The following is a 23,490-nucleotide window of genomic DNA, read 5'->3' on the forward strand; positions in this document are numbered from 1 at the left end:
TACTCAAATCAATATTTTTCAGAACATACCAAGCTTACTGTTCTCAAAACATTACACTCAAACAAATTTTATAAAATGACTGACTTCTTAAAAACGGATCTTACTCTCTTTAAACATATTTATACTTACTTTTTTTGCCATAGAAGTAAAGAAACAAAGCCTATTTGTTCAAACACACAAAGTGCTATTTTGATTCCAAGTTTTAGACTTCTCTGCATACTAAACATTATAATTTCAATACTCTAGTTTGCACATAAAGTATACAACAGAAGTGCAATATAAATAAAATAGTTTATTACAAGAGCTCTACAATACACTTTCAAAACATCTTATACAGTATTCTCTTTCAATATGAAACAATTCACATGGGGAGAAAAAAAATCTCAATATATAACTATTGTCATTCTTAAGATACTGAATTAGCCTGTCATACAAAAATCATAGTAACTGAATCTTCCTTAGTTGTATTCTCTCTCAAAATAGGAAAAAATAATACACAAAACTAAAATAAGAACTGCCTTCATCCTTCATTTATACCAACTACTATAAAGCTTATGCCACAGCAAGACCTACATAAATTGCTTCAAGAAATAATAATAATTAAAAAAAAGTTTATTTAAATAAATACATATCTATTTAAATAGTGAAAAGAATGTATTTTACAGTTATATTAGTTTAGATATAGAATAAAAAACTTCATGTTTCAACTATTCAGAAATTGTGTAACAAATGAAAATATAGTAAAAAGTAGTTTCTTTAGAGAAAAAACAAACTTCATTCTTGTTCTTGGTGAATAAAGCTCCACTGCACTTACACTTTTTGCCAGCCCCACAGGCACAATGGGCAAAGCTCTCTACTTACCAGAAGTAAAACTACAGACTCTATTAACACAAAACCAGAAATACTTGATTTGAGCTAAGTCATTTTCAGTCTCTAATATTTAATGTAACAAGAACATGACTTCCCAACAAAACTGCTTGTCTGAGCTATTGTCACGACTTAAGAGAACACTCTTTTACTGGTGCAATACGCATGTCAGAAGGAACAGATAGCAACTGTATATGTAATATTCATTATAATTTCTTGCCCTCTTTTCGTGTAGAAAATTCAGTATAGCATGAATTGGAAAAAAAAAAAAAAAGAAAAGAAAAAAAAGAGAGAAAACTTGGAAAAGCAAGACGTTGCAAGAAGTAGAAACGAAGTGATAAAAGGGATTAAATGATTATCAGCCCTGCTACTTTAGCAGTCTACTCATATTTTACCATAAATAAGGTAAAAATGTAATTCCTCACCCACAGATTTCCAAGCATATTGCAAATATCCAGTTCATTTTTCTCTTTATTAACTGTTCTATAATGCTACTTAAGTTTTTTTTATTAAACATTCTTCCCCACTTCCTCAACTTTGTTCTTTTTTTGCATCTTCTTCACCTAAATGTAACAGGGTTTTTTTGTTTGCTTGCTTTTAAAGCATGAACTAAATACAGCAAGCATATGCAACACTTGCATATTTGTTTGCAATGTACAGGAAGCCAGAAGAAAGTAAAAGGACCATTTCCTGTATTCTGGAAATTACCTTTTTATCATTACTTTTGGATCGTTATCGTTGGGCAGTGTCATAAAATACTACACAGGAAAAGGTAAGGAGCTCTGCAGATTGCTGCAACACCATCAATACTGTAAGAATGTTTATTTATAAATACATTTAAAGAAAAGAAATGCAAAGTACCTTTTTTATTGCTTTTTTGCTTTGTTTTTTTTTACCATTATCTCACTGTCATCACATATTATAATCAAGTACACAGTTCTGAAGACAGCAAAAACTCTTCATCAGGTCTTCTTCATAACATAAAAAAAGATAATCCTTTTCAGTCAATTATTCAATGTAACATAAGCCTTTTAATAATTATGCAACCAAAAATGTTAATTTATAGTTTCATGGGACGGTATCCAGTTTCAATGAAAACAATACATTCCCTTGTTGTTGCTCAGTGGAACTCAGCTTTAATCTTTCTTTAAAGTGAGTAAGGTGATGTCTCTTCAAATGTGGGGACTGTCTGAAATTTTTACCACAAACTGAACATTCAAATGGCTTCTGTCCAGCATGCATTAGGTAATGTCTTTCAAGCTTAGAAGGTGATTTGAAAATTTTAAAGCAGATACTGCACTGATACACTTTCTTAACATCACTTTTTTCAATCCCATCAGAAAAATCATGCCAATAACTGTAACAGCTTTGCTCTGTTTCCAACAATTTACTACACAAATACGGCTGTGTGTTTCTCCTGCTGGTGTCAAGAACAAAGTCCCCTGACTCAATTTCAACTTTGATTTCAGCTGCTTGTTTTGACTGAATCAGTTCAAAATCTTTAAAGCCAGCTGCCTGTGAAGGTGTTTGAGAATAACCCGAATAACCCACAGGCTGAGAAGACTTAAATTCAATGTGATCTCCCTGATGATTGAAAAGTTTGTTCAGATTTTCAAATTCTACCTGGCAAACAGAGCTTTTATAGGGGTTCTTTTCAGTATGGGTGAGCTGATGTCTTTTTAAGTGAGCTGACTGTCTAAATGTCTTCCCACAAACATTACAGCCAAAGGGCTTCTGTCCCGTATGTATAAGATAATGTCTTTGAAGTTTGGATGAAGATGGAAAGATTTTTTCACATCTGTCACATTTACACACTTTGTGTCTGTTATGTATATTTTTAGTAGGAGCTGAAAAAGCACAGTGAAGTACTTCTGGATTATCAAAGAAGCCATCATCTGATGAACCATAAAAAGCATCATCCTTATTATGCACTGAATCATCGATGTTTAACATGCGTTCATCAGTAAGCATACCTTTTAAATTAATTCCTACTTCAAGAGGTTGTAGATGCTCTTGCCAAGATAATGGCATGGCAAATATTCTTTTCGCCCGATTACTAACTGCTTTGTGCATGTCAAGCTTGCTACAGCAGTCCTTGAAAAATTTAGTGGAAGCATTCTTATCAGAACGCTGATTTCTAACAGCAACCAGGTCAGGACTTTTAAAGTAACCTGATTTCATTTTTTTTCTGCCAGTCACAGAAAAATCTGATGCCTTTCCTCCAGTATGCTTCAGCTTCATCAGGATCCTATTTTTCATGCTGACTGCGTAGCTGAAAGCTGTTGTGCAGTTATTTGAACTTTTGCCGTCTCTCAGGTAACATTTGTGCAAGTTTAGAACCTGCTCTGTTTCAAAACACTGTTTGCACATTGGGCACTGAAAGGGTACAATATAAATTGAACGAACATCACGTGGGTCATTCTCCTGGGACTTGTAAGGGTCATTCTCAAAACTATCCACCTTTCCTTCCAACAGTTTCTGCGGTCTGAGATATTTGTGAGTCTTTCCTTTGTATATGATATTGGGGACAGTCTTACTTCTGACATGGAGCTGTTTGTGCTTCATGAGCTTGCTCTGTATTTTAAACCCCTTCTGACAAAAGCAGCACTGAAAAGGCCTTTCTTCCGTGTGTGTGAGCTGATGGATTTTCAAATGGGTTGACTGTCTGAAAGATTTACCACATGAAGAACACTTAAAAGGTTTCTGGCCAGTGTGAATAAGGAAGTGTCTTTCTAGCTTAGATCTTGAAGGAAATGTCTTGTTACACGATTCACAAGCATGAGTTTTCTTTCTCCTTCTGGTACCATGTAGATGATCTGCCTTGAGGCACTGATGCAGCATCCACCTCTCTTCAGTTGTAAAAGACTTCCAGCACACAGAACATCGAAATATGCCACAAACGACCCTGTCTTGCTCGGAATCCACAGATTTTTCTGCTTGCTTGATATCATTCTGATAATTTGCATTGTGAAGCTGCTGATGCTTCAAGAAAGTAATTAAGTTTTTGAAGTTCCTATGACAAACAATACACTTAAAAGGCAAATTATGGGTTAACTGATGCCTGTCCAGATGGACTAACTGCCTAAATGTTTTATGGCACACGTGACATTCAAATGGCTTTTGACCAGTATGTATCAGATAATGCCTAGCTAATTTTGATGGAGTTTCAAACTGTTTATAGCAAGTGTCACAAATATATGGCTTTTTCTTGGGTATCCTGTTAGCCGTTACACACTGCTGTACTTTTAACATTTTTAAAAAGCAATTACACCTTGCCTACTGTTAATTTCTTCAGATAAGTATTTCAAGTGAAATCATCAATTGCCCACTAAGATGGAAGGCTGTAGAAGCAGCAAATTTTCTTAGAGGAGAGATATTCTTAAATCCCACAGGTCCCTAAAATAAGAAAAAGAGTATTACTTTAGCCATAATTGCTCAAGTTTGTCCCTTATTTTCTACATAAGAGACCAAAAGCATCTGAATTAGAATACTGCTCACTTAATTTAGCTTAAAATGCTTTCCTCATAGAAAAGTATTTACTTGTTCTGTTACATGATATGGAAAAACTTAAACTCATTTCATCTGAAAAGTAGTCATCTGTGCTGTAATGCAGGTATTACGCACTCCTGCCACTTATTTCTAGGTCATATACAGTTTAACTACCTTATGATGTTTAGGCTATTTGCAAATAAAGGATATTCTTTAAAAAAATATATATATATTGTAATAAATTTCTCCCCTACAACAGTACTTCGAAATCCCACATACAATTTTATAACAGAAAGTGCTAGGAGCTAGGGATTCTTGCACTTCAAAATAAAAATTAAATGAGTGCCGTGTTTGTGGGAAATGAATATTAAGAACATATTGAAACAAAACAAAACAGTTACTATTCACATTTGTGTGTTTTATTTTGTCAACTGAATGCAGAACAAACTAATCATTTTTGCTTTATCTCAGGATGGCAAGCATCAGAGCCAGCCACCAAGTGTAGCAGAGTGGAACCATAAGCTATCACCAGAACAAGGATGGAACGCAGGCTACATTCACTGTATCACAACCAAACCAGAGTGCCTGAGTTGTGATACTTATGCTCTTTTGTCATCATAAATATACACATTATCTTAAATCATCAGTGAATGTTAATTTTTTTATATATATATATATATATATAAAAATCACGAAACAGCCAATTTTGATTTTCCTCATTTTCAACACTTGGGCAACCTGTGTCTCAGCTAAAGAACAATGATTTGCAAACAAAAAACTTCTTATGCACTCAATTACTTGCATCTTTATTAAAATATTCACAGGAACCTGTGTGAGAGACAACCTCCAACAGGGTCTTAAGCACTTCCACTAAGGGGGTTCTTTAGCCTCAGCAGGGCTCCCTCTCCAATGCTTGCCCTTCTCACCAAGCTTCTACTTGTGCTCAGCTGAACCCTTCTTTACTATGAAGTTACTTCTCTTGTCCTTCACTCCACTGAATGTAGAAAACAACTAAAGGTTGTTCTTTGTGACAACTGTGTATTCACAGTCTTCTTTCTGTCCTTTTTTTTTTTTTTTTTAAATAGAACAACCTTGTGTTTTTGTTTTTGTTTTTTAAGTGTTGTTTTTATGCTTACTTTTTTTTAAAGACAGGATTGGTCTTTTTAATCATCTCTGGACTAATTTCAATTGGTCACATCCATCCTAAATTGCAGCATCTAAGGCAGATGACATATTTCAGTCCACAAGAATAGTATGAATAACAGCATGAAAATACCTTACCGTTATTACCTATGTTCCTTAATATAGAAAGGGAAAGTGATGTAGGGAGCAAACTTTAAAGCAGTAGCATAATAGCTAGAACACCTGACAACTCTGTTGCAGAATACATTTTTTCTGACTATAATTTTGCTACTACAAACTCAAAAATGGTATTTTGATACAAGTCACAAATCATGCATTCTTTCTATATACCAGCAGAATAAAAAAAAATAAAACATTTTTTCCAGTGTCTCTAAAAGCACTGCTTCTTCCCAAAGAGGCAGTACCCTAGTTTTTAAAAATTCAGAAATACCTGAAAAGTCCATTTAATGTAATTCCAAAGAATAAAAGCCTACTGCAGTGGAAAGCAAGTTATGATGAGATTCAAGATGTGCACAGAAGACTGAAAATATCTGGTAAATCAAGTTTTTTCTTACACTTAATAGAAAGAAACCTGGTCATCTGATAGGATCCTTCCATCCCTCATAGATATGACCCTATATAATTGTGGGCCTTATTAATAATGCTTGGATGTATGCCTTTGATGCAGTTGTCATTGCACTGAGGAATTATGTAATCTCACTCCTTTGATAGAACTTGACAATACTGTGGAGCAGATGAGAAAGTCAACTTTTCCTTTCCTATTCTCTTCGTACAGAATTTTAACAGCTACTCAGTTCCAGTCTTTTGAATGAACGACACTACACAACACTCTTAGGAGAATCCTTTTTCCTCCCAGTTGTCACATCACTTGAAGGTAGGGAGGTTGCAGTGAGTATGTAGCAGCACAAACTAGAAAGCATTTGCTATAGTGAAGCTACAGGCAGGTAGGCTGAGAAAAGCAGTGTATTTCTCTGCTGTGCTGGAAATTCCTGTACAGCTGTGGTTCAAGGCAGCCTCCATTAGCAGGGAAAGAAAGCCTCCTGAGAAAGAACTGTAAAGACTGATGAATTTTAGCTAACGTGCTGTCATACAGATCTAATTTACACATCAGGAAAGTACTCAAGCGGTACAGTGACATGCAAAGAAAAAAGTCCAAAGTGAGAGACAGCTGTGGCATATTACACAAGGGATTTTGTATTTAGCTTATAGATGTATTAAAGATTCTATCTGATGAATGAGGAGAAGTGTTCTGTAGTACAGGATGTCAAAAGCAGAGCAGAGCTTTTTACTGTGGTCTTCTGCCAATGAAAGACTGAAGGCTAAAGTGAGGGAAACTTAGGCAGTGCAAAAGGAGAAGAAAGGTGTTAAGATGGGCATTACTGTGTGGCCCAAATATATTTCCAAATCTTCTTTAATAAGGACATTTCTCTGTATCTATTTCAGGGTGATCTGTGCCTTGCACATCTAAGGAATAAACACACAGCTGCTAAAGATCAAAGAACAAAAGACAAGCTTGGAATACTCTCTTCTGCCAGCCCTGGAAGTACATAGACTCATCCTATTTAGAGATTAAATTTATGGACTGGGCCCAATTTAATACTAAATTGACACTACTTTTCATCTCGGCTGCAAGGTCATGCAGAAAAATAGGATGAAGATGTAGGCCACTGAAGGTTCACAGAAGACCTTCTTATGTCAAGTATTACTTAAATATGTATTATGTTTATCAACCTTCCAGATGACAGCAACAAGCTGAAAACACAATGGAAAAAAATTCTGAATTCTAATCTTGCCTTTACTAATCAGAGAAGGTTCAGGGAAAAAGAAAACAAAAACCAGGAAGTGCACTTTAAGGAAAGGAAACACAAGATTTTCTATTTACAAAGAATAATCAACTGGAAGGGGAACAACTTAGTAGGTAACAGTTGAACAGAAGAGACCTGGAGACTATGTTGGAACAGAAGCTGGGTATACCAATAACGTGCTATTACACCAGGCTGTATAAACATAAATAAAGCTTGAATGGCACATAAGTCTCCCATGCTACTGCTTAGAATTCAGCTGAAGTACGCTATCCTGTTTTGAGTACTGCCCTTCAAACTGAGTCAAGCACATAAACTAATTGGAATGAGTCCAGAGAACACGATAGAGAATGATCAGAGCTTAAATGCGTAATATAAAACTTTAAAAGAACTGGAAGTGTTTAAGTTAAAGACAACACCTGATTAAAAGCAAAACAAACACCAAACAAACATAGAAGTCAGCTGAAAACAAAAATAAAGCCATTCCCAAAGTCATTTATAGATGTGGCTAGAAATTCAAGTTATTGGAGAGAGGATTTAAGTACACTATCCTTATATTTACACAATTTTTCTTAATAAGCTGTCAAGCAAGTTGTGGGGGAACTGTCCTACCTCCAACAGTGGAGGTCTTCAAAAAGGGCTGTATAAAGATCTCTCAGTTCCCTCACTCACACAGTAGACCCTGCTTTGATGCACGGGAATAAATGAAAAATTCATATCCTGCCTTCTTTTCCTATGGCTCAATAATGTAATTCAAAACAAACCACCTACAAGTTGAAAATTCAGTCCAAATTCCAAATTTGCAACTAAAGGATTGTTCTGCATTGTTAGTGTATTCTCCAGACCCTCTAGAAAAGCTAGTGGCTGTAGCCTTCCTGACAATTACAAAATTTAATAATAACAATAATAAATGCATTAAGAAAGATAAGTGCCTTTTGTAACATTAACTGCAAAACAGGTGAAAAATCTAGCTGCTGACCTACCAGACACATAGCATGCAACAGAAACAAGCGTCTGAGCACTGAGACAAGTGCGCTGCTCACTGCATTTCCTCACCAGCCTTCCCTATGGAAAAGTTAGGTTGCAGCATTGGGGGTAAAACACAGTTTACCAGCAGTGTAATCATCACCTTTATACAGAAATCAGCATCACGTGTCACAGCTCCTCAAGGCTAGCACATCTTATCCCCATTTTCCATGTATTTTTTTAAAGCATTCTCTGAAACAAACCCAAAAACACAGGTGAGGGAAAAGCGGGGCTAGTTTGACAGCAAAACTAAGTTCTGCGGAAGGGGCTTAGGACCTTTCCACCCCCAAACGCCAGAAAAGCTACCCCCTCCTCTCCCCCCAGCTCTCACAACTCTCTTAAATACAGTTAAAAGCAACCAACGAAGCGGCTCCTACAGAAAGCAGACAGCGAACGGCCCCACAGCGGCCGGCAGCTGTCCCACGGCAGAAAGCGGTGTCCCTGCTATAGGGCCCGGCCCCGAGCTGCCCACCGCCTACCGGGGCCGCGGTACCGGCAGCAGCATCGCCCGGCGGCTCTGCCCTGTCCCGGCGCGCCGAGCCCGCATGCCGGGCAAGGGGAGGGTGCAGGGGAGGGAGCGACCTGAAGCAGCAGCCACCACACCTCCACCTTCCTCGGCCCGCCCGCGGCGGCCGTCGCCTAAACGCTTCCCCCCGGATGGCGCCCGGCCGCCGGGACGCCGGGAAACCCGGGCCGCGGCTTTCCGTTCCCCCGCGAAACCCGGCCTGGCCGCCCGCCCCCTGCGGCTCCCCCGCGCCGGGCACCCCGAGGGGGCGAGGGGGCTGAGGTCGGGCCGGGCACGGGGCCCCGTCCCGCGGGCGAGGGTTTCGTGCTCGCCCTGCCCTGCCCGACACCCTGCCGGTGGGGCGATGAGTTCTGCGTGCCTAATGGCACGCGTTGTTCCCCACAAGCAGGACGCGTTTTATACTGAAGCGTCACAAAATAATGGATTCCCAGTGGCCACAGGCTGCTGGACGGAACCCTGCTGGTGGAATTACATTGTGGTGCAACCGCTGGACAACAAGGACAAAGCCTGAGGTCTAGGACATTGGGAAGTGACCCTGGGAAAGGAAGAAGACTCTCCAAAAAGATACCCAATAACCTGTGCACACAGCAGTAATAGTTCTGCAGAGTTTTGTCTCTCTTCTGAAAGAGAGAAGGGCCAAGGAAATGCAGGAGATATGGGTGGAAGAACGCAGCTGGAGAAACTGGGGGTGCCAGATGGGCCGAGGCCCACGGCTGCTGCTGCTGGGCAGTGGCTGACCTCAGGTCTGCCAGACAAAGGCCAAAACAGCCAGATAAAAGCAGAAGCTTTTTATTTCAGAAAGGAACATGCAGATGGTACAGCAGTGAATTAGAGATTCACCACAAAAGTCTGTTAATAATTAATAGAACGCAAGAATATGGATGAGGCTGATACTGTGCTCAGACTGCTGATTATTATGCTGACGGGCACTGTGCTGCTCTATTCCCCTTTATCTGAATCCATCTCCTTTCTCCAACTCTGCTTAGACCGTAGCAGCTTTGGCACTTGGCACAGAGCATTCCTAGTCACAGACACATATTTACCTTTAGAGTAAACATGGGTGGGTTTCCACATCTCTGCCACTGTTCTCCCACTCATGCAGCTCCCATATTCAGACAGCAGGACCAAATGGTGCTGCAGTACCCCCACAACTCTTCTTCACAGAAGAGGGGATCAGCATTTTTGTACAGTGCCTAGAGTAATGGGGTCCTGAGCACTGGCAGCATCTTAATATAGTAATTATAAATGGATACCCAGAAGTGTCCTGGTATAGTATGAAAAAAAGTTCCACACAATGAGCATTTATCGTTGCTGTTTTCTTACTGTGGTACCTCAGTGAGCAGAATTCAGTAAATTATTGGATATTTATCTAGAAATGACTGGATATTTATCTGCAAAGCAGCAATATCCAGCCAATAAATATATAAATAAAATGAGTTTGGGAAATGACATAAAGATTCAAGTTTCAGGGCAAATATATATATATAAATATATAAATATAAATATATATATATATATATTAGCCTAATGACATTGTGAAAAAGTTTTCCTCATGGACAGATTGCTTCACACATGATTTTCAGTTTCTTTTTATACGCTTCAGGAAATGGAATCATAGAATCACCACAGAATCACAGAATTTTCTAGGTTGGAAGACACCTCAAGATCATCGAGTCCAACCTCTGACCTAACACTACCAAGTCCTCCACTAAACCATATCGCTAAGTTCAACATCTAAACGTCTTTTAAAGACCTCCAGGGATGGTGACTCCACCACTTCCCTGGGCAGCCCATTCCAATGCCTCACAACCCTCTCAGTAAAGAAGTTCTTCCTAATATCCAACCTAAAACACCCCTGGCACAACTTTAGCCCATTCCCTTTCATCCTTTCACCAGGCATGTGGGAGAATAGACCAACCCCCACCTCGCTACAGCCTCCTTAAATGTAGTTATAAAGAGCGATAAGGTCGCCCCTGAGCCTCCTTTTCTCCAGGCTGAACAAACCCAGCTCCCTCCACCGCTTCTTGTAGGACTTGTTCTCCAGACCCCTCACCAGCTTTGTCACCCTTCTCTGCACTCTTTTGAGCACCTCCATGTCCTTCTTGTAGCGAGGGACCCAAAACTGAACACAGAACTCAAGGTGCGGTCTCACCAGAGCTGAGTACAGGGGGACAATCACTTCCCTAGACCTGCTGGCCACACTGCTTCTTATGCAAGCCAGGATGCCATTGGCCTTCTTGGCCACCTGAGCACACTGCTGGCTCATATTCAGCCGACTATCAACCATCACTCCCAGGTCCTTCTCTGCCTGGCAGCTTTCCAGCTCCACTCATCTCCCAGCCTTTAGCTCTGCTTGGGGTTATTACTCCCCAGGTGCAGGACCCAGCACTTGTTGAACTTCATACAGATGACCTCAGCCCATCAGTCCAGCCTATCCAGATCCTCCTGCAGAGCCTTCCTACCCTCGAGCAGATCAACACATGCACCCAACTTGGTGTCATCTGCAAACTTACTGAGGGTGCACTTGATCCCCTCATCCAGATCATCAATAAAGATATTAAAGAGGACCGGCCCCAGTACTGAACCCTGGGGAACGCCACTCGTGACTGGCCTCCAACTGGATTTGACTCCATTCACGCCTGGCTATCCAGCCAGTTTTTAACCCAATGAAGCATACGCCAGTCCAAGCCACGAGCAGCCAGTTTCTTGAGGACAATGCTGTGGGAAACGGTGTCAAAAGCCTTGCTGAAGTCAAGGTAGACAACATCCACAGCCTTTCCCTTGTCCACCAAGCGTGTCACTTTGTCATAGAAGGAGATCAGGTTCGTCAAGCAGGACCTGCCTTTCATAAACCCATGCTGACTGGGTCTGATCGCCTGCTTCCCCTGCAAGTGCCACGTGATGACACTAAAGATAATCTGCTCTATGAGCTTCCCTGGCACTGAGGTCAAACTGACAGGCCTGTAGTTTCCCAGGTCTGCCCTCCGGCCCTTCTTGTAGATGGGCGTCATGTTTGCTAGCTGCCAGTCGACTGGGACCTCCCCCAATAGCCAGGACTGTTGATAAATGGTGGAAAGCGGCTTGGCCAGCTCCTCAGCCAGCTCTCTCAGTATCATCAGCTGGATCCCATCTGGCCCCATCAATTTACGTACATCCAAGTGCTGTAGCAGGTCACCAGCCATTTCCTCATGGATAGTGAGGGCCACATTCTGCTCCCCATCCCCTCCACCAGTGGGCAGTTGGTCAGGGTAGTGGGTATCCAGAGAGTAACTGGTTTTGCCACTAAAGACTGAGGCAAAGAAGGCATTAAGCACCTCCGCCTTTTCCTCATCTTTCGAAACTAAGTTCCCCCCTGCATCCACTAAAGGCTGGAGATTCTCCTCAGTCCTCTGTTTTGCATTGATGTTTTTGTAAAAACATTTTTTGTTGTCTTTGACAGCAAAGTAGTAGCCAGATTTGACAGCAGTAGCCAGATTGAGCTCCAGATGAGCTTTGGCCTTTCTAATTTTGTCCCTGCACTGCCTCACAACATCCTTATAGTCCTCCTGAGTGGCCCGCCCTCTTTTCCAAAGATTGTAAATCCTCTTTTTTCTCCTAAACTCAAGCTCTGTTCAGCCAGGCCAGTCTTCTTCCACACTGGCTCGTCTTTGGGCACGTGGGGACAGACCGCTCCTGCGCCATTAAGATTTCCGTTTTGAAGAGCACCCAGCCTTCCTGAACTCCTCTGCCCTTCAGAACCGCCTCCCAAGGGACTCTACCAACCAGTGTCCTTAACAGTTCAAAGTCGGCTGTCCGAAAGTCCAATACAGTGGTTTTACTGGTCCCCTTCCTGGCTTCTCCAAGAATGAAGAACTCTTACCATTTCATGGTCACTCTGCCCAAGACAGTTTCCAACCACCACATCTCCCACCAGTCCTTCTCTGTTTGTGAAGAGAAGGTCTAGGGGGGCACCTCTCCTGGTAGGCTCACTAACCAGCTGCATCAGGAAGCTATCTTCCACACTCTCCAGAAACCTCCTAGACTGCTTTCTCTGGGCTGTGTTGTGCTTCCAGGATATATCTGGGAAGTTGAAGTCCCCCACAAGAACAAGCGCTGACGATTTCACAACTTTTGTCAGCTGCCTGTAGAACTCCTCATCAGTCTCCTCATCCTGGTTTGACGGTCTATAACAGACCCCCACCAGGATGCTCCTAACCCATAAGGACTCAACCTTACCATTCCCAGCCTCAAGGTCCACGACATCAAAACTCTCTCTGATATAGAGAGCCACACCACCACCCCTTCCATGCTGCCTGTCCCTTCTGAAGAGCCAGACATTGCAGCACTCCAGTCATGAGAGTGGTCCTACCACATTTCCGTGATGGCAACCAAGTCGTAGCCTGCCTTCTGCATGATGGCTGCCAGCTCCTCCTGTTTGTTACCCATGCTGCGTACATTAGTGTAGATGCACTTCAGTGGGGCCATTGCCTTCTCTCCCAGCCTTGCCATTGTTCCCTCTGGCACAGTTCTAACAAGCCTTGTTTCAGCCCCGTCCCTCTTCTTACCTAGTTTAAAGCCCTCTCAATGAGCCCCACCAGCTCCTGGCCTAGGATCCGTTTTCCCCTTAGAGATAGGGACCTGTCTGCGGCCATCAGGCTGGGTGCCAAGTAAAGCGCCCCATGCTCAAAAAAAAAATTTCTGTGTTGGCACCAGCCTCTGAGCCACGTTTATCAGGTGGGCTTTCCATGTTCTCTCTGTACCCCTCCCTGCCACTGTAGGGATGGACAAAAACACCACCTGTACTCCCGCTCCATCCACTAACCGTCCTAGTCCCCTAAAGTCCCGTTTGATGGTCTTCAGGTTTCTCTCTTCAATGTCATCACTGCCAGCCTGGACTATTAAAAGAGGGTAATAGTTAGAGGGGCGAACCAGGTTGGGAAGCTTTCTGGCAATGTCCCTGACCCTGGCCCCAGGGAGGCAGCAGACTTGCCTATGGGTAGGGTCAGGCCGACAAATAGGTCCCTCTGTTCCCCTGAGAAGGGAGTCGCCCACAACAATCACCCTTCCTTCTGTCTTGGTGGAGGCAGTCCTGAGGCGTGGAGTCAACTTCCTCGCCCTAGGCATCCTCCTGGGTAGACTTTCTACCTCTTCCTCAGCTACCGGTCTCTCAAGCTCCAGGGCCTCAAACCTGTTGCATAAGGGCACCTGGGAAGGTGCAGCCAGTAGGGGGGCATCGCCTGCGATGTCGAGCAGGGATCTGTTTCCATTCCTCCTCAACTCCTAGGTCCCCTCCCTCTGCCCGACACCAACAGGGCAGGGGGTCCACCCGTGTCTGGGGTGTCTCATCCCAGCACCCGTCCTTCAGGCCGCACAGGGGGCGTTGTTCCACAAGTCTATCTCCCGCTCACACTCCCTGATATCCCTCAACCTCTCAACCTCCTCCTTGAGTTCTGCCACGAGGTGGACCAGGTCGTCCACCTGCTCGCACCTCACGCACACAGTCTCTTTGCCCCCACAGGTGGTAGCAACAGGCTCAGGCACTCCCTGCACCCAGAGACCTGAACTGCCACAGTTTTGAGTGGGCAGTTGGTCTGGGTGTGAACAGACTTCCTAGAGTGTGCCTGGTGGAGACCACTGTGCCTGGTGGAGACCACTGTAGCTGAGCTAGTGGTAGACCGCCGTTAGAGGAGGTGTTCGTATGGGTGGGGGGAAATGCTCTACCCTGCCTGTGCGAACTGCCGCGCTAACTGCCGTGCCACTCCCTTCTGACACGCCATGCCCTGTTTTCCCGCCCTGTTCCCCCCAATCCTGGTTGCTCGCGCTCCTTAGGGGCAGCTTTTGAACGGCCGGGGAGGGGGCGCTGCTGGCTCCGCCTATGCCTCGTTCTCACCTCGTTCACCTCCCTCGTGAGGGCTGCTGGGTCCTGGTGGCTCCCTCGAGTGGGCTTGGTGCCAGAAAAATTAGCCCTGCCTGTCGATCCTGCTCCGCTGCAGAACGCGAGTGCCCCAGAGCCGATCTTCTTGGCAAATGGCTGCGAAATGGTGGTGGCGCCATAGAATAGAATGCCTTGGATTGTAAGGGACCTTAAAGATCATAGAATCATCAAATCATAGAATGGCCTGGGTTGGTAAGGACCTCAAAGATTACCTAGTTCCAACCTCCCTGCCATGGGCAGGGATGCCACCCAATAGATCAGGTTGCTCAGGGCCTTGTCCAACCTGGCCTTGAACAATTCAAGGAATGGGGTATGAACAGCTTCTCTGGGTAACCTGTTCCAGTGCTTCACCACCCTCTGAGTGAAGAATTTCCTCCTGACCTCTAACCTAAGTCTCCCCTCTTTTAGTTTAGAACCATGCCCCCTTGTCCTGTCATCTGGATGATCAAAAAGTCACTCTCCATCTGTTTTATAAACCTCCTTAAAGTATTGAAAGGCCACAATAAAGTCACCCTGGAGCATTCTCTTCTTCAGGCTGAACACCCACAGCTCTCTTAGCCTGTCTTCATAGGAGAGGTGCTCCAGCCCTATGATCAACTTTGTGGCCCTCCTCCGGACCTATTCTAACAGATTAACATCCTTCTTCTGCTGGGGGCTCCAGACCTGGATGCAGTACTCCAGGTGGGGTCTCACAACAGTACAATCCCCTTCCTTGCCCTGCTTGCCACTCCTCTGTCGATGCAGCCCAGGACACAGTTGGTCTTCTGGGCTGCAAGCGCACACTGCTGGTTCATGTCAAGCTTTTTGTCTACCAGAACCCCCAAGTCCTTCTCTGCAGGGCTGCCCTAAATGAGCTCTTCTCCCAGTCTGTACTCATGTTGGGGATTGCCCTGACTCAGGTACAGCACCTTGCACTTGTTGAACCTCATTAGGTTCATGTGGGCCCAACTATCAAGCTTGTCCAGGTCTCTTTGGATGACTTCCCTTCCTTCTGTTGTATCAACTGGTGTCATCTGTAAACTTGCTGAGGGTGCACTTGATTCTATTGCCTACGTTGTTGATAAATATTAAATGGTACTGGTACCAGGACAGACCACAGAAGGATACTACTCATCACCGGCCTCCACCTGGATATCAAACCATTGAGCAATGCTCTCTGGGTGTGACCTTCAAGCCAGTTCCTTATCCACTGAATGGTCCACCCTTCAAATCCATCTCTCTCCAATTTGGAGATCAGGATGTCAAAACCATCAGACGGATGACAGAATGGCAGACATCATAAGGATGTCAGGATGACAAAACCATCATAACAGAGTTTGATAACTATAATTCTCTCTTTGAATAGAGGACAAACCCAATCACCTCTCCCTCACTGTTGTTGAATTCAGAAAGATATCGTGTTGCTAAAAAAAAATCATAATTGTTTACTCAAGATTCTGTATAGAGTAATGAAAGAGAATTTAGAAGCATTTACAAGCTTAAGCACTTCTGCAGGCCCCAGTAACTGCAGATCTGTTCTTGAAATGTATTTTTTGATAACTAGAAACAATATAGAACAATTTCTCCTTCATAGTTAGTGATATTAGAAATCAAATCAGCTTCATCACCAGTGCTTCTAAATAATATCTGACCCAGTTTGCAATACATAAGCCAAATTTTAACACTACAGGACAAAATTTATTTGCAGTGAAGTTTAAATGCTTAACAGCTTTAATAGCGTTGTTCACTTCAATAGTATGCAATTAAGACTGCCAAGCCTTGCAGTTAAATGGGGATTGGACAGCCTATATTTGAAAGCTTGGAAATGTTATATGACCAGAAGTGAGTGATTTAGCCTTCTAGGTGTCAATTTCCTGGATATAAAAAGTACTTAATTTTTGCCACATGCATCTCAAAAGGCTATTCAGGAAATTAGTTAATCATTTAATGATTGTAGATCACCTGAGTATGTATCTTTTATTTTTAAAATATTGCTTTCATCTTAAAGTATACTCAGTCTTAGCAGTCTGTTCTTCATGAAAACTGTGGGCTGATCTGAAACAAGAATGCAAGCAGTGGAGTTCTGCTTGTGCCCCCATAACAAATTAATGTAGTAGATCCACAGCTGGTGTAGATTGCTGTAATTCTCTTGATTTTAATGAAGCTGTAGGAATGTATACCAGCTGAGGATCTGCTTGCATAATTCTGGGAGTTAGCATAGAGTGTAATCCAAAAATACTAGATTCAGTCTTAGAGCCCAATTAGTACAAAACAGAATAATTAATTTTAAATGTTCTTGTAGAGAACCCTGTCAACATGGGGAATCAATTATTTGCTTTTATGATGCTAAAGAATGAAATATGCACAGTTGGTAGGAAATGATGTTGCAATATTGTAGCAACAATGCAAGACCTTCTAGGAGTAGAAATTGGTTTTATTTTAAATCCAAAGTGATTTCAGTTGTTCGCTTTCACTCTCATCCTACATACTGGTTTTGGATATACCTGTTTGTAACCTGGCCATGGTTATTTTCACCATCCTGTCCCACTTTGGCAAGTCATTGGGATTTATTCATTGTCCTTTGCCTCCTTGTCTGGGTGCTCAGGTTCTTGACCCGCTAGTCTAGGTGCTATGAATACTTGCCATTCTTCAGCTGTTTTTTTTTCCTTCTGATGCTTCAATACCCAGATATTGATATTCATTCTCCATGCATACAAACCTTAAAATTTCTGTAACAATTACCTATATACTGAGAATATGCAGAATGTATGTGCTTCAGTGTACTACCCCTATTTTATTTAACTACATACGATTTTATTTAATATATCTTAATAGTTATGAGGGGCACACTGCATCTGTATGACTGTTATCTGACTTGCCACTCAAGAAGTTAAACAAATCTGGCTCTGGTGATAGCTGCATTGTCACATGGAAGATTTAATTATTATTATTATTATTATTATTATTATTATTATTATTATTATTATTATTTATTTTTTCTCCAGCAAATAAAATATGATGCAAATAAAATATGATAAAAAAGAATAAAAAAAATAAAGAGAAAATTCCTAAACTTCCTAAGCTTTCTTTAAAGAAAAACTGTATGGTACTGTAATTTTGTTATGTAGAACTGAACTTCAAGATCTTGAAATGCTGAATTGTCCCTTCTTTTCTGAAATAAAACTTTATTTCTCACTTACTACAACAATATAAACTATGTAATCCTTTTACCCTACCCTAAATGCGTATTACTCCACTTCTGACATAATGCACAGTATTCCAAGAATAGGTATTGGCATCTCAGCTTTAATATTAATAAAAAATGAGTGATTGTTTCTTTTGTGGGTGTACACTTTAGTAAATTGATATGAAAAAACAGATCTTGTTCAAATAATCTTAATTTTTCTTTAATTTTAGAAATCTAAGATTTTTTCTTAAAATATTGTAAAGATGCCTCTGCAAACTGACAGCTGGTAATTCAATTTCATGAGTTGCACAGTCTGTGAGTTAACTGCAACACATTAACATTAATATTGTGTCTGCTTCTGTAAGGTGTTCCATACATTCCTGTATATGCAATGTGTTACAGTGATTTCCCTGGTATAATTTTTATTGAATTTTAGACTAAAGAGGCATGTAACATAGTATATAACTTGCTAATGTGTCAATTAATGCCACCTCAGGGCTAAAGTAAATTGCAAAGACTTTTAAATCTGTGAATACACATTTCATGCTAGTCTTAGCTTTCTTCCTTCTTCTCTTGTCCTATTTTCTGGCCTTTTTTTTTTTTTTCCTTACTTTTTTTTTTTTCCCCTAAATAGTCCATGTTAGAGCCCTCTGGTGCATAACAATGAATTGCCTTGAGGGGAAATAGTTGTTTAATGAATCTCAGAAATATGTATTCTACATGTGCAAGCATCATATTTTATTTGATTAAGCACTATGTGTGGCAACAGCTCTATAAATTCTCTTTGTAAACTCAAAACTTTTTCAAGAATAGTAAACTTCATTCAGCCAGACTTGTAAACAGATAAGCATCATATCAAAAAAAAAAAAAAAAAAGTAATAAAATAAATTTTAAAAAATAAAAAAATCAGTTTTAAAAGAATATGGTGAAATTTCACAAGCAACAATTTAGTTCTGTGAAATGTAAATATAGTTGTATTACAATAACTTTAAGGTATAATTGTGCCTAAATGCAATCACTTCCATTAGCCTTTTGTCTTTGTCTAGCAATATATTTTGCTTTGCCTAGCACTATATTTCAAGATAAATTTCATATCTACTACATTATATTTAAAACCAATACAGAAAACAGTTACTTTGGATGTTCATTTGTTGGGTAAAACAAACAAACAAACAAACAAACAACACAAAAACACAAATTGCTGGCTCACAGCCCTTAATCTCTAGAATCCCTTAAGAATCCCTGCTTTGAAATGAGTTGCAGGCTCTATCAATTATATCTGTTTAAATGGACAAATTTAATTACTACAAAAGAGCAATTGATTTTTAAATTACCACTGATTGCACAGTGGGTATCTCAGTGGGAAGACAGGTACATGCACGCTCTCAAATGGAATCAATGTATTAATTAATCTACAGATTGACATACTCCATAGAAAGTTTCCTTTCTCTTCACCTCCTTCGACTCATTTGTTTCAGTTTAAAAGGAATCTCTGATGATCTAGAAGTGACAAATGGAGTATAAAGTTGCATATGCTGTGTATAATATGTAAGCTTTTGTTTCCAATTTTGCACATTCTGTGACGTTTGCTAGCCTAGATAGCCTCTACGTGATAAAGCATTCCTTACAACATGGAAACATCTAACTATGCAATATCATGCCAAGGTATATGTATACAGGAGTGGAGGTGAAAATGACTGTTAAGTCAAAGTGAAATTAATTCCTTTTGTGCAACCAGTAAAATGAACATAAACAAACAAACAAGCAAAAAAGATCTTGAGAAAACAAACAAGCATCCCCAGCACTGTGTCTAGTACTGGGCTTCCCAGTAGGAGAGAGCTATGGGCATACTGGACTGAGTCCAGCACAGAGCCACTCAGATGATTAAGGAGCATCTGTTTTATGAGGAGAGACTGAGAGCTGGGGCTGTTAAGCCTCGAGAAGAGAAGACTTAGCAGGGATCTTCTCAGTGGGTAAAAATACATAGTGGGAGGGAGTAAAGAAAATGGAGTCAGACTCTTCTCAGTGGCAAGTGAGAGGACAAGAGGCAATAGGCACAGACCGAAATATAAGGAATTTCATTTAAATGTGAGTTTTGTTTGTTTTCTGTGAGAGTGGTAAAACACTGGAACAGATTGCCTAAGAGGTTGTGGAGTCTCCAAATTTGGGGATTTTCAGGGCATGGCTGGGACTGTCCCTAAGCCACCTGCCCTGGCTGACCCTGCTTTGGGGAAAGGCTTGTGCTGGATAATCTCCAGAGATGCTTCCCAGCCTCAGCTGTTCTCTGATTCTCTGGATGTTGTTGACATGTTTAATGTTTATGTAAGGGACTTGCTGTAATATTTCATTTTTAAACCTGCTTTCTAGTCATGACATATGTAAGTTCTTATCTTCAGAGGTTGTTTTTTGAGGCCTAGACCTCGTAGAGAGTCTAGGTCTTTCCACTTAAATGCTAGCCCACAGCTGTCTATTTCCTTTTGCAATTGATAACTAGAAAATGCCGATTCTTCAGGGTCTCATCACTCTCCCACAGTATAAGCTTATCTTTTACCATATGTTATTGAAGTTGGTAGCTTTCTATTTGTAATTTAAGTATTCTTAAAGCCCTGTAAGCAAAGGGATATAAGCTTGAAATTCTGGTCAATCCAAAAAGCTCCATGTGACCCAGGATCTTCCTAAAATCTGGAAGCATCCAGTCATACTTCTTTTTATTTGGCAATCTGATTTACATCTCTTCACAAAACCTTTCCAACCTTGCTCTGGTGGGGACATTGGGACTTTTCTAGGACAAAGTCCAAACTACCTTGTTTGCTTGACTTAAGTCAGCTAACACCACTGCACAGACAGATGCCATAAGCAAGCTGCCAGGCTTAGATATGATGTTCCAGGACTTGTCTTCACATAAAGTACATCTTTGCATTAGCTGTAAGAAGAGTCTTTCTTGCTAGTAGTACCGAATAGGTTTCCCAGAACTAACCCTGAAAGCTTATCAATAGTCAAACAGTATGGATATATAACATATGTGGCTTCAAATCTTACCAATATAAGATTTGTTACAGGCTGCTCCTGCCCAGCAGTGTGGTCACTGCCATATAGGTATGTTTGGGATTTACACAAAAATTCTAAAAACCTTGATGCATTCCTTTTTTTTTTTTTAACTTCTGCTTAATCTCTTATTAAGAAAATAAAATATATTATGAACACTTTCTTGGCCTTTATGGTTTGTTTGGTAACTTCCTGTGCAAACTCTTGTTTCTGTAAGCCAACTGAAGATGCTTTACCCCAAAGGGTCAGGTTATGTTCCAGCAAAAGCATGACATAATTTTACCATCTGTTGATGAATTCCAAGTTCACGTGTGGCATTTGTTGTAAAGCCACCCTATTTTCTGTAATAACAAACTAATAATTTCAGAAAACTAATCAGAATTCATAAACTGTAGAAGATCAGCCAATGAACAAAGGAGACAATCCCAACATCTAAAAGTCACCTGGCAGAGACCAATGCAGTGTATACAAGGATCAGACACTGAAACACCAGTCCAAAGAGAAGGTCTCCTTATTGAATGCTGACAAATGGAATGAAATGAAAATACTTCAGTGTATCCCATTACTTGCCTTAATACATTGTGGGAACCCGATAACCACAAGTCAACAGAACCTCTTATGTTTCCTTTATGAGTTAGAGACAAGGTACTCAGTAGTAGAAACTATCATATTTTCAAGATGAGTGAGCAATTAACTGAGAATATACTTCCATAGTTACCTACTAATCAGCTATAGTCAGAGGTGGCCAATTCAGAAGTTTTACTGCTGTTCTCCACAGTCCTCTACTACCCTGCGTTGTTGCATGAGCAGGCCATAGGCTTCCTCTCAGTCCTTCTCAATGTTTTCTGAACTGTGTCTTCATTTACATCTTTAGAAGATTTGTTTTAATGTCACAATATTTTTTTCTTTTTCAGCAGTTTGTCTATTATTAATCACAGTAAGAAATAATAGGTCTTCAATATTTTCTCCATGCCACCTACAAGCCTTTTAAAAATGACACGGCTAAGGAAATTAAAAAATATATATATTAATAATAATAAAATAAATAAATGATGGGATGAGGTGAAAGAAGCCATAGAAATTCTTTAGTTTCACTCCTGGTCTGAAATTGTATGGTTTCCTGATCCAACAGCGCATGCTTAGTGCTCCTTTCTTTACAACCACATATCTTCTACATGTCCTTTTATACTGAGCTGACAGAACATTTCAGCTATCACTATCTCCACGAAAATTCCAGTTACTTACTGAAAAGAAAAATTAAAAAAAAAGAATCTTCATCTGTTGCTATATATTCCCAGCTATGGAATCATAGATTCATTTGAAAAAAAAGGAGAGTTTATGTATTCATAGTTTCCATGCTAAGGATTATAAAATTATAATGATAACTATCAGGGAATCTTTTAGTATATTTTAAGTTAGTAATACAGGGCCTTTATTCTTCATTTTCTTCTATATTATGAAGTCACCAAAATTAAAGGTCACGTGTCATGGTTTAACCCACCCGGCACGCAGCCATTCGCTCCCCCTCCCCCTCCCTCTCTGGGATGGGGGAGAGAAATGGAAAGTGAAGCCCGTGAGTTGAGATAAAGACAGTTTAATAAGAGTTTAATAAGACAGGAAAAAAAAAAATAATAATAATACAATGGTGATAATAATACTACTACTAATAATATGTACAAACAAGTGATGCACAATGCAATTGCTCACCACCCGCTGACCGATGCCCAGCCTAACCCCGAGCAGTCCAGCCCCCTCCCCCAGCTAGCCACCCCTATATATTGTTCAGCATGATGTCAGATGGTATGGAATACCCCTTTGGCTAGTTTGGGTCACCTGTCCTGGGTCTGTCCCCTCCCAGCTCTTGCTGCACCCCCAGCCTGCCTGTTGGCAGGACAGAGCAAAAGGCTGAGATGTCCTTGGCTTGGTATAAGCACTGCTTTGCAACAATTAAAACATCGGGGTGTTATCAGCACTCTTCTCATCCCAAGCCAAAACACAGCATTCCACCAGCTACTAGGAAGAAAATTAATTCTGTTCTAACTGAAACCAGGACATCACGTTAAAGCAAAGGTCACATTAGGGGAACTTGTTAAGTACTGCTTGATGAAACAACTTTTTTTTATCAGAAAATGCTAATTCACTAAAACTAATTTAATTTATTTTTATTTTTTTGAGCTACATATCAGTTTTAACACAACTTTTTTTGGTGAAGTTACTTCCTGTGACTGAAACTGGAAAGTGAACCCCCCTGCTACCTGAACAAATAGCTAAGGCATTGATAGAAGATGTGGAAAATCCTAATTTAGATCTCTGCTTTGAATCTGGTGAAACTGGAATTTAAACGCATGTGTATGTGATGTGTGCCTGAGGCATGAGGCTGCTGAGTGTCGCTGTTTCACTTGTTAAAAAAAGACAATTCAGAGTTAACATACTTCACTGTAGAATCAGATTTCCTGAAATCTGCCCATCTCTAGATGTGTGTAGCAGCTCTTATCAGTGTAAATTATTGTCA

General features: G+C 40.9%; 1 protein-coding gene across 7 annotated transcripts; it reads right to left on the reverse strand.

Moving 5' to 3' along the window:
- Positions 1-272: 272 nt before the first annotated feature.
- ZNF770 (zinc finger protein 770) lies at positions 273-8,965 on the reverse strand. Of its 7 annotated transcripts, none has more exons than XM_084519690.1 (3): positions 8,807-8,948; positions 8,480-8,519; positions 273-4,263 (listed from the first exon to the last, which is right to left on the reverse strand). In XM_084519690.1, exon 3 carries the CDS (start codon positions 4,117-4,119, stop codon positions 1,936-1,938), a length of 2,184 nt encoding a protein of 727 aa, XP_084375816.1. In that variant the 5' UTR covers positions 4,120-4,263; positions 8,480-8,519; positions 8,807-8,948; the 3' UTR covers positions 273-1,935. The 7 variants fall into 7 exon arrangements, with proteins under 7 accessions (XP_084375816.1, XP_084375819.1, XP_084375815.1 ...); XM_084519693.1 differs by lacking the exon at positions 8,480-8,519 and adding an exon at positions 8,285-8,366 and having other exon boundaries at positions 8,807-8,946; XM_084519689.1 differs by lacking the exon at positions 8,807-8,948 and adding an exon at positions 5,493-5,573 and having other exon boundaries at positions 8,285-8,683.
- Between the last annotated feature and the right edge of the window lie 14,525 nt (positions 8,966-23,490).

The sequence above is a fragment of the Aythya ferina genome, assembly GCF_964211825.1.
Source record: "Aythya ferina genome assembly, chromosome: 5".
Classification (NCBI taxonomy): domain Eukaryota; kingdom Metazoa; phylum Chordata; class Aves; order Anseriformes; family Anatidae; genus Aythya; species Aythya ferina.

Excerpts from the sequence above, each read along its gene's own strand:
- ZNF770 (XM_084519694.1), bottom strand. The coding sequence starts at position 4,119 with ATGTTAAAAGTACAGCAGTGTGTAACGGCTAACAGGATACCCAAGAAA.